The sequence below is a fragment of the Ailuropoda melanoleuca genome, chromosome 6 (genome assembly GCF_002007445.2).
Source record: "Ailuropoda melanoleuca isolate Jingjing chromosome 6, ASM200744v2, whole genome shotgun sequence".
NCBI lineage: Eukaryota > Metazoa > Chordata > Mammalia > Carnivora > Ursidae > Ailuropoda > Ailuropoda melanoleuca.
The window spans coordinates 68,082,307-68,097,758 of NC_048223.1; the positions used below are offsets into that span (position 1 = coordinate 68,082,307).

The 15,452-nt window shown below is 35.8% G+C and overlaps 1 protein-coding gene across 8 annotated transcripts in view; it reads right to left on the reverse strand.

The window, feature by feature from the left end:
• Positions 1-15,452, reverse strand: part of JMJD1C (jumonji domain containing 1C) — a 272,649-nt gene that overhangs the window by 44,662 nt on the left and 212,535 nt on the right. For 7 of the 8 annotated variants that reach the window (XM_011230261.3, XM_011230260.3, XM_034662581.1 and 4 more), the window contains one exon: positions 1,352-1,457. In XM_011230261.3, coding sequence (XP_011228563.2) covers positions 1,352-1,457 — 106 coding nt within the window. Of the gene's footprint in view, positions 1-1,351; positions 1,458-2,036; positions 2,058-15,452 lie in introns of those variants that run through there. The other variant, XM_034662583.1, reaches the window with a different exon arrangement.

Sequence of the window (15,452 nt, forward strand, 5' to 3'; positions counted from 1 at the left end):
ACTGTCTTATTTCTACCACAAAACACAATTTGGAGTCAGCCTCACATAGTAATTCTGCTTAGGATGGACAGGGACTATGCTACCTCAATTTTTCACCTGTAAGACTATGATAAGGAAACAAAAGTTGCTAAAGAAAATATTAGCCTGTATCTTCACTAAATTGCAAGGAAAGGAGGAAAAAAAGAGATGGGGCATATCAACCAATTAAACTATGGACATTTTTTAGATCCCCTGATTTAAAATTAAAAAATGAATAATAATAATAAAAATCAGTCATTCCTGTTAAAAATCATTCAAGCATTTATGAAACAAATGGAAATTTGAACCTGAGTATCCAGTATTTCATATTAAAGAACCATTAATTTGGGGGGCATAATAATGGTATAGTGGCTTTGTTTAAAAATAGAATTTGGTGAGTTCTGAAATTTAATGGAAGTAAACTGTAATGTGGATGGGGCAGGACGACCATAGTTGTTGGGGCTGGAAGATAGGCACATGGAAATTCACTGAAATATTCTATTTCTGTGTATTTTTCATATTCTCTATATTAAATTTTAAAGAATATTTAGCCTGAGAAGAATTTAATAAGTAGATGATGTGCTGCTATAAATACCCATAACACAAAGCAAAAGAGCAAAAGAGCCACACCTTAAGAGATTATTAATGCTGAAATTAAATGACATGGAAGTTGAGGACTGAGATGAATATGGGTACTTAACAACAAAAATTCCTTTTAAAAAACATTCAACAAAATATCAATACTTTGCACCATACTGTTCCCAGTTTCAATTCAATTTCACAAAAAGTTTATATGGTTCTACTGACTGAAAAAGAAACCACTAGGAATTATATAAAACCTCACTGGTTTGAAAGTCACATGTTATAGACAAATTTGTAACTTACTAAAAAAAGGAAACAAAACTAAAACTAGTATTATGGTCATTGCTGAAATGGGTGAACTGAAATAGGCCACTTTTATCAGATACTAACAGCATTCTTCAAAGGAAATCAATTGTGGCTTTGGGCAATCCTCTACTGCAAACAATGTTTCCTTCTCCAGGAAGGACACACCTAACTGTATTTTGTAATATGGAAATTTTCCTATCAACAAAACACCTGTGTATGGTTATAATTTCATGCCAGTCATTTAGCAAATGAGTTAATAAACTGGTAAAGTTATCAACTTTCTACTGAAATCATCATTTTGCTATTATTTTCCCTGGACTGGATAGAACTCAAAATATTAAACTGGGTCTTCTATTAATATTGCATGTAACTGAACGACCAAAACCAAACATAAAAAACTGCCCAGTTCCCAAATAAAACTTAATGCATAATTCAAAATAGTTACCTTGCATAAAAATCTCCTGAACCTTTTGTTCCTTTACCCAGACTTTCACTTCTTCCTGAAGTTGCGGGTTGTCCCTGAGAACTGGGTTTAGGCTGTCTATGTCGTCCTAGAATTACAGATTAAAAGAAAGGTCCATGTTATGCTGTCCTAACAATGTTACAAACTCTCCCTCCTATATTTTCTAAGGATTGAAGAAAATTCCTTCATCTAAATGTATGTAAACACACAAATTCGTAAGTTATAGTTCATTAGCAATGACAGAATAACAGAGCTTAATAAATTAACCCGTGGTAAGATTTGATCCTTGACAACAATGTCCTAAAGACAAAATCTGAAATTTACTAATGTGTTTTGTAACTTTAAGTGTGGCCTTAGATAAGTCACATTTTTAAGGGTTTCACAATGAGAAGCAATATACAAACCAAATAGCATCAGGTCATCTAAGGTTGGTAGCAAAAGAATCGAGTTGAGTATTTTAGTGACAATACATACACACATAGATGAATTACCCTCTTTCCCATAATGCCTAAAATGTTTGAGTTTTAAACTACAAAAGTTCATTATCCACTATCTTGATTTAAATGTCATTGAATTCAGTTCTACTCAAACTCATCTGACCAGTAACTTCACTGCTAAGTTTTATTTTTTCAAGCCAGTGTCAAAGCATCCAGGCAATTAAAATTACATTATTGATGGTATTATCCTCATAACAGGGTGGATCTAGACACAGAAACAACCGGTTCTCTCTCCTTGGAGATGTGAATCACACAGTCACATGGTTTCCCACAATCTGTTGGTCCCCCGCTGGACTCTTTGACATTCTGTTCTCTCTCTCTCAAAGCACCTCTGCTGCTCCTGCATTTGAGATCAGCGGCAGGAGCCCTAGAGTAGAGCTGGGAAGAACAACAAAGCAGCACTGTCAATTGGCGGCCCTTATAAAAGTGGACTGGCAGATCATGGAAACCAGTGAACAGAAGGGAGCTAAGTAAAGGGAATTATATGTGGTGAATTAAAATAATGTGGCAATTTGGAAAAGTCAAAAAGTGGCTGAAGAGTACAAAGAGGGACCCCTAATCATGTAGGTCACACTTTACTCTTCTAAAGTTTATCTAAATAAAGCTTTTTCTTCTCATCTCATCACTACTTTAAGGGACTACCATGTATTTTTACAGCAACAGTGTGGTAAATACTCTGATACTTCATTTGTATCTAGTGAACACCAAGAGGAAGAAATAAAGGACTTCAAAGTTATCAACTATATTACTTGGAAAATATACAGAAATGCTACTTTACAGAAGGAAATAGTGGAATGGGAAAATATCATACAAAAGTAGGTAAAATCTGTCATCTGGGGGAAAAATGTCCATGACATTCTTCTTTTTTTATAAAGAAACTTTCTAGAATCCCTTTCCTCCACACCCCTTTTATAATGAATGCACTGCACACTTGGTTAACCTCTTCATTTTAGGAAGAGAAAATACAATGGGAAGTTCAGACTCTAAACCTCTTGATGCACACCAGATGACAGTCTAGTCTATGATAGATGAAACATTCTATTTCCCAAGGAAAACCATTACCATTTCCAGATAGTTCTGACAGCTATCAAGTTCTTTTAAAATCTTTCTTACTTTAATTTCCACACAGAGATCCAAGCTTAATTCCATGAAATCAAACAAACACAAGCCTAATCACTTTCCTACCCTATAGTCCTTCAAACATTTGAATCCTGGTTTTGTTTCTTAGTTGTGAGTCTTCTCTAGTCTAAACACCCGCCTTTATTACAACCACTCTTCTCTTATTCTAGACATTTAACTGGCAAAAAGATGGGCACTTGTCTAGAAAACCATACAATCATGTGGGTGTCAGTGTTAACTTAATACTAAGTTTACTATGGTCTATTGCTCCCAAGCTTTTATACTCGGGTGGAAGGGTTTAACAAATTGCTATTAAAGCAGCACTGACAACACTTTGCAGACTGGGACAGGTATGCTCTATAAAACCAATTTCCTGTATTGAAATTTTCCAGTTTAGAAGTACTGGAATTAGGGGTGCCTGGCTGCTCAGTTGGTAGAGTATGTGACACTTGATCTTGGGGTTATGAGTTCAAGCCCCATGTTGGGTGCAGAGTTTATGTAAAAAAACAAAAACAAAAACAAAAAAACCCTACTGGGGGAAAAAATTTGTTCAACATTTATTTATTTATTATTTATTTAAAAAGTTAAGGTAATGGCTATGTTTCCAAGATCATTAAATATACAAAAACCTCCTCAACAATGACCCATTTATTTTCTCTCTTTTTTCTTTAAGATTTTATTAGTAAGCACTCCCTATACCCAACATGGGGCCTGAACTCACAACCCTGAGATCAGGAGTCACAGGCTCCTCCGACTGTATTCAGCTCAGGTCATGATCCCAGGGTCCTGGGATCCAGCCCTGGGTCCAGCTCCCTGCTCAGAGTGGAGTCTGTTCCTCCTTCTCTGTCTGCCCCTCCCGCTCATGCTCTCACTCTCAAATAAAATCTTAAAAAAAAAAAAATCTGGTAACTTGAATGTATTTAGTGAAATGACCTTACAGAAGTTCAAATTTCTACCTATCAATTTCCTCATCTATAAAACAGTTACTAATATCTGCCTCTTTCTATCTTAATGAATATGTTTTCCTAGTAAGACTTTTAAATAACTGAAACTAGTTTTCTTAAGACACCCAATTCTGGTATTACTAAATTACTAATTACTAAGCTTATATGGAAAATATGGTATTACTAAATCAATTAAAACGCAAGAAAATTATCCTAACATACTGTCTGGTTATGATAGTCACATTGTTGTTGAAGTACTTCTTTATGAATAGTGCTCTGTGAGTTATAGTTATTTCTTTAAAAAATTTTTTCATTTATTTATTTATTTGAGAGAGAGAGAGCATGCAGGCAAACAGGGGGTAGGTGCATAGGGAAATAGAAAGAATCTCAAGCAGGCTCCACACTGAGCGTGGAGCCCAAATCGGGGCTGGATCCCACAACTGTGAGATCATGACCTGAGCAGAAATCAAGAGTTGGATGTTTAACTGACTGAGCCACCCAGGTGCTCCTATAGGTATTTCTGTTGTAGTCATCATTCCCATTTTAAAGGATAAATGATCAAATCTTCTAAGAGATGCTACCAGGTAGCCAAATAAGGTAGGGTTTGTTTTTCTATTTATTGACTTGAACAATTTTGTGAAAGTGCTAAAAATCAGATACAAGGCTATAAGGCAAACCCACAGAGAAGAGAAACTAAGGCTCTGTAATTAGTATTAATTATTAATATGAATATTCACTATCTTTCAGAATACAACTGATTAATGAAGAACTTCAGCTGTGCCCTGAGTTTGTATAAGATTTAAAAAAATCAACTACACAGGGGCGCCTGGGTGGCTCAGTCATTAAGCATCTGCCTTTGGCTCAGGTCATGACCCCAGGGTCCTGGGATCAAGCCCCACATTGGGCTCCTTGCTCAGAGGGAAACCTGCTTCTCCCTCTCCCACTTCCCCTGCTTGTGTTCCCTCTCTTCCTGTCTCTCTGTCAAATAAATAAAATCTTAAAAAAAAAAAAATCAACTACACAGTACTTCACTTTTCAGTAGCTAAGTTACCTACACACGTAATTTTTATATCAATTAACTGAAATAATATGTATTTCTTCAATTTCCCCAAAACAAATCACCCAGACAGTGAAGCAACTGCACTCTCTGTGAAGCTCCTCTTTGCCATAAATTCTATCCAATGTATTATTCTGTGAATTATAACTTCCAGAAAATGACTAATGGGAAAAAAATCAGGTAAGCAAGATTTGCTTTCCTAGAAGCTTATATGGAAAATATGGAAAAGTTCTGAACAATGCCTTAAGTGAGGTTTTGGACTACATTCATTGTTCATTTGTGTGCTGTTCGTCTTTTGCAGATAGAAGTTAACTCTAACAGAACATTAGTGGGGCACCTTAATATATGTAACAACAGCTAACATGATGGTGCATGTTTACTACTATGGCAGATAACATGCTAGATGCTTTCCTATGGATCAATTTTTATAACACCTTTTTCGAGGCCTAAATTATTATGCCCTTTTTACATGTTATACACAGAGAGGTCCATGGCTATACAGTCAGAATATGATGGAAAGACCTAGCATTTGAATCCAGTTCTATAATTCTAAAGACCTCCTTTCAACTATTCTTTCTCCCCTGAATTAGTACAAAGAAAAGGAATGAATTATTTACTATAACTGCCTTTCAAAATTTGAAACATTTCTTCACATTATATGTAAGAAGTAAAAGGCAGTAAAATAAGACTACCTTATTTAGCCAGAATGGGGCAAAAGTGAAGAACTGAACATCAGGTGGAAGTTATATTGCTATAACCCCCTCAGATTAGTTATGTGAAATTCCATATGTGGCAACCACCTAACACTCATTTAAGAGGGGAGATTTAGGATGTTAAACTCATGCAATCTTATGATCAGAAAGCATCAAAGAGAATATAATCTCTTTGGAAATGTGACTTCGTCGTGACCTACAAATTCTCAAATGCTGTATTTCTAGGTAAACACTGCTCTAAACTACTATTTGAGATTTAAAAAACCAGATTTTTCTTCATGTGTAAAGAATATGATGGCATCTCTTAAAAAAAAAAGCATTTCTCAAAATATAAAAATTAAAATAAGGTTAGAATTTATATTCTGACAGTAAGACTACTTACTGTACCAACCTTATTTTTTAAGTGATTCTCTATTTCATTCCAGTTCAAAGGAAAAAAATAACAATTAAAATAGTATAAAAAATAAGATCATGGCACTAAGATATCCAGATATGCCTGACTAGGTTTAATGATAGGAATATTACAACAGTGTTCATAATATATGTAACAAGTTTTCTAAGAGAATAAGGGAACGATTTGTCTTACCATGACTAAGTGCTCCTTACTGGTTCAACAAATATTTTCTTTATGTCACATATACTCTGGATGTAACTACTGACAGAACAGCTGACAGAGGCTTGAATTAGAGATTAATATACCAGCTGTTAGTTTTTATCTAGGTGACTGAGCTGACTGGCTTAATACTGTCAGAGATTTACTCTGAAGTCCTAACTGATGTCTAGGAGAGCACTTTTTTTTTTAAAGATTTTATTTATTTATGAGAGAGAGAGAGAATGAGTGAGAGGGTAAAAGAGAGCATGAGCAGGGGTGAGGGGCAGAGGGAGAAGCAGATTCCCTGCTGAGCAGGGAGCCCCACATGGGGCACAGGGCTCGGGGTTTGATCCCAGGGTACTGGGATCATGAGCTGAGCAGAAGGCAGACACTTAACCAACTGAGCCACCCAGGTGCCCCGTAGGACAGTACTTCCATTTTAGAATACAAGAAATATCACAAAACCGACTTTCTCTCCCTTTGGACAATTTCTGATACACAATGACCTAATACCTGCTTTTAAACTGATACTGATATGTGGCTTAGTAATGGAATGATTTTTCTCCCTGCAATAAAATCCTTGACCTTTGTGATGACCTCTTAAACCCCATATTATGTAAATTTCCCCATAAAAAATTACACTTCACAGTATTTCATTAAGAGTTATTCATAAAAGTAACTACCTGTATCTTGAATGTTAGGCACTGCCACACCATTTTCCCACAGTCATAATTTAAATTCATGCTTCAGCAAAACTACAAATGATTGCTTGTCCTTAGATCCCTGGGATTGCTAGCCAACAGTTAAAAATGTGAATTGTTAAGTCCATATAGGTCGAGTGACACCCACTGCTATCACAGCAGTTCTTGTATAACTTATAAAAGAATCCGCTTTGTTAGTAAGGATTTACTAGAACAGGAAACCTACTTAGTCTGAGAGTTATTACAAAGATCTTCAAATAGCAGTTGTCTAAATCATCTGCAGTTTAATTAAATCTACCAATGACAGCTTCCATATATTTTCATGATTTTTTTTTTAAGATTTTATTCATTTACTTGACAGAGACAGCCAGTGAGAGAGGGAACACAAGCAGGGGAGTGGGAGAGGAAGAAGCAGGCTCCTAGCGGAGGAACCTGATGTGGGGCTCGATCCCAGAACGCCGGGATCATGCCCTGAGCCGAAGGCAGACGCTTAACGACTGCACCACCCAGGTGCCCCCCATATATTTTCATGATTTAAACCAAGGATTGACAAAAAAGTTTGCCAACTTTTCCTATAAAGGGCCACGGAGTAAATAAGCCAGGCTTTGAGGGTCATACTATCTCTACTGCAGGTACTCAACTCTGAACTGTCATACCAAAAGCCGCCAAAGAATACCATAAACAATACATGAACAAATGAGCATAGCTGTGTTCTAATAACTTTATTTATTGGCATTCTATGAAGGTTGAATTTCACAGAATGTTCAGGTGTCATGACATATTATTATTCTTGCGACTTTTCTCCTGTTTAAAAACGTAAAAGGCCTAAATGTTTTACCAGCAAAATGAATAAAGAAAAAGTAAAAGGACTTACAGAAACAAGAGGCAGGCTGGATTTGGCCTGTGGTGATAGTCTGCCTACCCATGATTTAAAGTAAGAACAAATAAATTACTGCTACAAAGCAAGATTAGAAACTTCTAATCAAGGCAATGCAGTCTGAGGGCAAACTGACTACAAACTCTAGTTCCATAAGTGGCGGCATTATACACACATACACACACACACACATACACGTACATATATACACATATATACACAGACATACATACACACACACACACACACACACACACATATATATATGTTATGAATATATATATATTCATGGGCACAGGAAAATAATTCAATGACTAACTCCTTTCATTATTGAAGAAAAAAATACACTGAAATAAATTATTTTTTAAGACTTTCACAATAAATGAGTTTCCCTGATATATTCCTGTACTGTATTTAGCCTTCCAAATAAAATAATGTATCTGGTTTTGAAGTAGAAAAATCACCCATTTTGAAAGGTAAGGTTTTGGGGCACCTCGGTGGCTTAGTCAGTTAAGTGTCTGCTTTCAGTTCAGGTCATGATCTCGGGGGTCCTGGTATAGAGCCCTGTGTCTAACTCACTGCTTATCTGTGTTTGCTTGACCCTCTGCCTCTGACACTCCCCTGCTGCCCATGCTCTATCTCTCTCTCTTTCTCTATATCAAATAAATAAATAAAATCTTTAAAAAAAGAAAGATAAGGTTTACTCTCTTAGGTCTATGAGGATTATACTCATCAAATACAAAGATTGGTACCATGTATGGACGCACAGGAGGGTAAAAATAGTATATGCATTGAAAAATGAGAATTTTCCCAAAGACAGTGTTCCCACATTAATCCTATGCTTTACTGGGTATTATATAAGACTGATGAACCACAGACTTCTACCCCTGCAACAAATAATACATTATATGTCAATTAAAAAAAAGTAAAGTGCATGTCTTAGAAGCAGCATTAAAAAAAAAAAAAAAAGATTTGGAGGAAAAAAAACCCTGATGCTGTAAATGTGAATTCTGTTTGTGTCCACACCAAGTAAAAGATCTGTGTGGTTTGTATTTTCCTGTGAAATAATAAATTGTGGCAGATGTTAAAATATAATTTCTACTGAAATGAAGGTAGAGAAGAAAAATACTAGGGAGATTTCAGATTTTACTTTCAGGCAAAGAATAGAGATGAATTTTTTTTACATTTATGTGTATATTTCCCCAAAAAAAGTCATGGAATGAGAATTAAAAAACTTAATTTAAAAAAAATCCCATGCTTCATATGTCCGATTTATTAAGAACACCAGAGATTAATTTTTAAATTTCTCTACATATATAATGTTAAGACATATTTAAAAATTTTACATAATTAAAATCAACAGATAATTAAGTCCTGGGTGTACATGTTTTCATAATTTCTGGTTGGTTTTGGTTCATTCAGAGGCCTAGAATCGAGACTACGATTTAAACCAAAAAAAAAAAAAAAATTTCTATCTTTCAAAAACAAAATTATAAAGCTTGAAATGGCAGAAAGAGAAAATAGGCTAACATTTTCTATTATCCATGCAATTCTTGCCTCACTCATATAATTGAGGAAATAATGTGATACACACTCATGCTGGCTAAATTATTTATGTTCTGACACCATGTGAGAACGGTTAGAAACTGCAGAAAACAAATAGTGGATTAAAAATCTAGTTTGTAAAATATCAAATAGAGCTCAGCCAGAAATGGTAAGAAGATGAATATAAGTTCAAGAAGAGAATCTATGGGGCTCTTGGGTCCTGGGATCAAGCCCCCTGTGGGGCTCCCTGCTCAGTGGGGAGCCTGCTTCTCCCTCTCCCTCTGCCCCTCCCACCTGGTCCAGCTCGCTCTCTCTCTCAAATAAATAAATAAAATCTTTAAAAAATTTTTAAGAAATAATTTTTCCGTAAGTATTTTTATCAGACATTATTGCCTAAAGGTAACTGATGCCTTTAAGTCATTTTAAGACAATACCCAAAAGGTCAGTGGGCAAGTCATTTTAAGTTTGTCTGTGCAGAGGCACATAGGTGGCTCAGCTGGTTAAGCATCTGCCTTTGGCTCAGGTCATGATCCCAGAGGCCTAGGACTGAGCCCTGCATCAGACTCCCTGACTGATGGGCAGCCTGCTTCTCCCTCTCAACCACTTGTACTCTCTCGCATGTGCTCTCCCTCAAATAAATAAAATCTTAAAAAGAAAAAAATGCAGAAAATGAAAATGAAAACACCACCATAGTTTTCCCCCCACATTTTTCATGCTTTCAATACCATCCATTCTCAAGGCATCATCATTTAATCATAAGAACTTAACAAAATAACAAATTATCTAATATCCAGAAGGTTCTACAAACAGTATAGCATCCTAGAACTAAATATTTTATCCTTTCCATGAAATAAGAAATGCAAATACAATTGAAACATTGAGTTTTATTCACAATGGTAATTTACAGGATTATAAACATGCGAGGGATGCATTTTTAAAACCTCTGGTTAGAAGTTAAGATTGAAAACGGAGTGTTTTTTTCATAAGATGGTAATTTAACTATCTCTGTATGGGGAGACTAAGTTAATCTTATTTATATGGTCTCCTAAGGAACACAGATACTCATTAAAAAACAAAACAAAAAATAGGGGAGGGAAGGACCCAAACAGGGATGGATGGATACGCAGACACACAGACACACACAATAATTGTCTCTTTATGTCCTCCAAGGGCTAACTATATGACGCTCTGAAAAAGAAAACAATTAAGGTTGAAAAGGAAGAAAATGTTACACATCTTGCCACAAAACTGCCTCCATATACTACTGGGAGAAATGACCAACAGTTTTCAAATAATTCACCTGGGGTTTTTTTGTTATCCAAAGGTAATCCTATGTTATGTCTAAAACATTTCTAAAACATAATTGTAATCATTTTGGTGACTGGACTCTTTATAACACATTATATGATAAAACCTCAAGTTTACAAGATTATTACTAAAATTTTAAGCTTTAGACAGAATTTTAAATTACTATAATTTATGAACGACTTGATTCCCTGTATATAAATAAACATCAGTATTTTAGAGTCAAGAGTGTTGGAGGCTTTATATATCCACACTAAGAAACAAAAACATTATGCAAGACCTTACCGTACCTTAATCAGAAATAAACTGCTTTATATAATTCACTCAATCTTCCTCCTTAATTTGTATGACTTTTTTTAGAGAAAACTTACTTCAATGGAAATCAAGTTACACTTCTAAAAATGCAAGCTTTTGGAAGTGCCTGGGTGGCTCAGTTGGTTAAGTGGCTGCCTTCAGCTCAGGTCATGATCCTGGGGCCCTGGGATTGAGCCCAAGTCGGGCTCCCTGCTAATTCGGGAGCTTGCTTCTGCCCCTCCCCCCACTCATGTGCGCACTTGCTCTCTCTCTCTCTCAAATAAATGAATGGACAAAATCTTAAAAAAATAAAAATAAAAATGCAAGCTTTAGAAGCAATGACCTGTTGCAAAGAGCTTGGGTGGCCTTAGGAAATTCTTGCCAAACACATTAAAGGCACTGACTGGTTATAGAAATCAGTGAGCAAGCCTGAGGTCAGCAGTAAATCCAGAAGTGGGGACTATGTTATGGATTATAAGCACATAAAACAAAAAGACAATCTTTCTTCTACTTTAAGGGGTTACTTTTATACTGTTTCTTCTAAAGGTTTTTTTTTTTTTTTGCCATAGTCATAACAATCTTCTTGTCAATATATTATATGTATTATAATATATATCAAAATAAATTACCCTTCTAGAATGCCCACTTTCTAATGCTGTCCTGATTAAAATAACCTACCAATCTTTCTGTATCATTTTACATGCATGCCTCATTTTATTGTGCTTTAGAAATTGGAGATTTGTGGCAGCTCTGCCTTGACTAAATCTATATTGGTGCCATTTCTCCAACAGCATTTGCTCACTTCATGTCTCTTTATTACATTCTGGTAATTTTTGCAATATTTCTGAATTTTTCACTATTTTTATATTTGTTCCGGTGATCTGTGACCAGTGATCTCTATTGTAACTGTTTTATGACACCACGAACCACACCCATATAAGACAGCAAATGCAATTGATAAATGTGTGTGTTTTGACTTCTTCTACCAACCAGCCATTCCCAGTCTCTTTCCTTCACCTCTGGCCTCCCTATTCCCTAAAACACAACAATACTGAAATCAGGCCAATTAATAACCCTAACATGGCTTCTAAAGGTTCAAGTGAAAAGAAGTTACTTGTCTCTCACTTCAAATCCAAAGCTAGAAATGATTAAGCTTAGTGAGGAAGGCATGCCAAAAACCAAGACAGGCTGAAAGGTAGGCCTCTTATGCCAAACAGTTAGCCAAGTTGTGGATGCAGAGGAAAAGCTCTTGAAGGAAATTATAAGTGCTACTCCAGTGAACACATGAATGATAAGAAAGCAAAATGGTCTTATTACTGATATGGAAAAAGTTTGAGTGCTCTGGATAGAAGATCAATCCAGCCACAGCATTCCCTTAAGCCAAAGCTTAATCCAAGGGCAGGGCCCTAACGCTTCTCAATTCCATGAAGGCCAAGAGAGGTGAGAAAGCTGAAGAAAAATCTGAAGCTAGCAGAGGTTGGTAAATAAGCTTTAAGGGAAAAAGCATCTCCATAACATAAGGTGAAACAACAAGTGCGATACAGAACCTGCAGCAAGTTATCTAAGAAGATCTAGCTTGGATAATTAATGAAGGTAGCTACAAACAACAACAGATTTTCAATGTAAGTGAAACAGCCTTCTATTGGAGATGCCATCTACAACTTCCATATCTAGAAAGAAGTCAATGCCTGACTTCAAAGGTTCCAAGAACAGGCTGATGCTCTTGTTAGGAGCTAATGCAGCTGGTGACTTTAAATTAAAGCCGAGGCTCATTTACCATTCTGAAAATCCCAGGGTCCTTAGGAATTATGCTAAATCTGCTCTGTCTGTGGTCTATAAATGGAACAAAGCCTGGATGACAGCACATCTGTTTACAACATGGTTTATTGTTATTTTAAGCCCACTGTTGAAATCTACAGCTCAGAAAAAAAAGATTCCTTTCAAAATATTACTGCTCATTGATAATGCACCTGGTTACCCAAGAGCTCTGGAGATGTATATTAATGTAGTTTTCATGCCTGCTAATACAACATCCATTCTGCAACCCATAGATCAAGGAGTCATTTCAACTTTCAAGTCTTATTATTTAAGAAATATATCTTATAAGGCTATAGCTGCCATAGATAGTGATTCCTCTGATGAATCTGGACAAAGTAAATGGAAAGCCTTCTGGAAAGGATTCACCATGTTAGATGTCATTAAGAATGTGATTTATGACAAGAGGTCAAAATATCAACATTCACAGGAATTCAAAAGTTGATTCGAACCCTTATGGATGACTTTCAGGGGTTCAAGATTTCAGTGGAGGAGTAACTGCACATGTGGTGGAAATAGCAAGAGAACTAGAATTGGAAGCGCAGCCTGAAGTTGGGACTGAATTGCTGGAATTCATGATAGAACTTAAAAGGATGAGGAGTTGCTTCTTATCGACGAACAAAGAAAGTGGTTTCTTGAGGTGGAATCTACTCCTGGTGAAGATGCTGTGAAGACTGCTAACAGCAAAGATTTATAGTATTACACAAACTCAGCTGATAAAACAGCAGCAAGTTTTACTCCAATTGAGAGGACTGACTCCAATTTTGAAAGTTTTATTGTGGATAAAATGGTATCCAACAGCACTGCATACTACAGAGAAATTAGTCATGAAACAGGGTCAGTCGATATGGCAAAAGTCACTGTTGTCTTATCTTAAGAAATTGCCACAGCCACCCAACCTTCAACAACTACCACTGGGCTCAGTCAGCGGCCATCAAAATCGAGGAAGGCCTTCCACCAGCAAAAAGATCACAACTGGGTGAAAGCTAATATGATGGCTAGCATTTTTTAGCAATAAAGTATTTTTTTAATTAAGCTACGTACATTGGGGGTTTTTTTTAGACATAATGCTATTACACACTTAATAGACTACAGTATAGTGTAAACATAACTTTTATATGCAGTGGGAAACCATAAAAATCATGTGACTCACTTTATTGCAGTATTCAGTTTATTGCAGTGGTCTGGAACTGAACCCGCAGTATCTCCTACATAAGCCTATATTTACCATATCTCATGGCTCCTAGTTTCAGAAAAGCAATTTTACTGAGTGAATGTTAAAAAAATAATAATAATACAACAACTATATGCCCTCTGCAATGACAACATAATTTACCTTTACTTATAAAACCCCCTATGTAGCTTGATCCCAGAGTTTAAACCAAGAAAAGAATGGGGGGGAGAAGAATCATCCTCAAAAATCTACCTTGAAGCTTTTTGCCACTGTAAGCAACCAGTCATTATAGATCAATCCAAATATTTTAGGACCTTCCCCTTGAAACTTCCATTAGGTACTATTTGCCATTATTTACTTCATTAATAACTAAAAAGGAAATGGTAAAATTAAGAGTAGTATATACTGCAAGAAATCAGAAAAGAGTGAAAAGATTCTAAATTTTTAAAGTCTCAAGATTTTTTAATTTCATGTATAGTTATAGTTCTACGTTTCTCTAGTCTTAATGATTTCTTAAATTCGTAACAACTGAACTATGATAACATTCCAATATTATTTTCATTATATACCTTCATCATTGAATGAATTTAAAAGTTCATTTTCTGTTTACCTAAAAAATATTTCCTCTGTTCAAATATTTGGCAATTCATAATTCTGAGGAATTCAAATATTACTGTAAATGTCATCTAAAGTGAGAAAGGTTCTAACTACAGTAATCTCTACTTGCACTGAACATTTTAAGTAATTTCCTTCACTAGCTAATTTTGACACATTCTGATTTGCAAAAGTGATTCTGGCCTGAAGACTTCCACCAAAAATTATCAATACAAAAGAAAAAATAAACCCCAAGCTGTACATTTAATAGAATCCTAACTCAGAAAAGGTTGCCATAGTTTTAGCTAACTCATTATAGTAAAAAATGTGTCCAGTTTATCTGAATAAACTAAAATATACTGAACAGCACTACTGTTTTTCCTTTTTTTTTTTTTTTTTTTTTTTAAGATTTTATTTATTTATTTGACAGAGAGAGACAGCCAGCTAGAGAGGGAACACAAGCAGGGGGAGTGGGAGAGGAAGAAGCAGGCTCCTAGCAGAGGAGCCTCACGTGGGGCTCGATCCCATAACGGCGGGATCACGCCCTGAGCCGAAGGCAGACGCTTAACCGCTGCGCCACCCAGGCGCCCCAAGTTTTTCCTTTTTTTAAAAAAACTTTATTCTTAAAATTTTTTTCTTTAGTAAACTCTATACCCATTGTGGGGCTCGAACTCACAACCACAAGAACAAGAAGAACTGCATGCTTTACTGACTGAGCCAGCCAGGAACCCCAAGCATTACTGTTTTTCAAACTCTTCACAGCATAATCTCTCTGGGTATAAGAATATAATCATTTTCACTGACAAAAACACGGCCTATAACATTAATACTAATAAAAATAGACTAAATAAGGGGC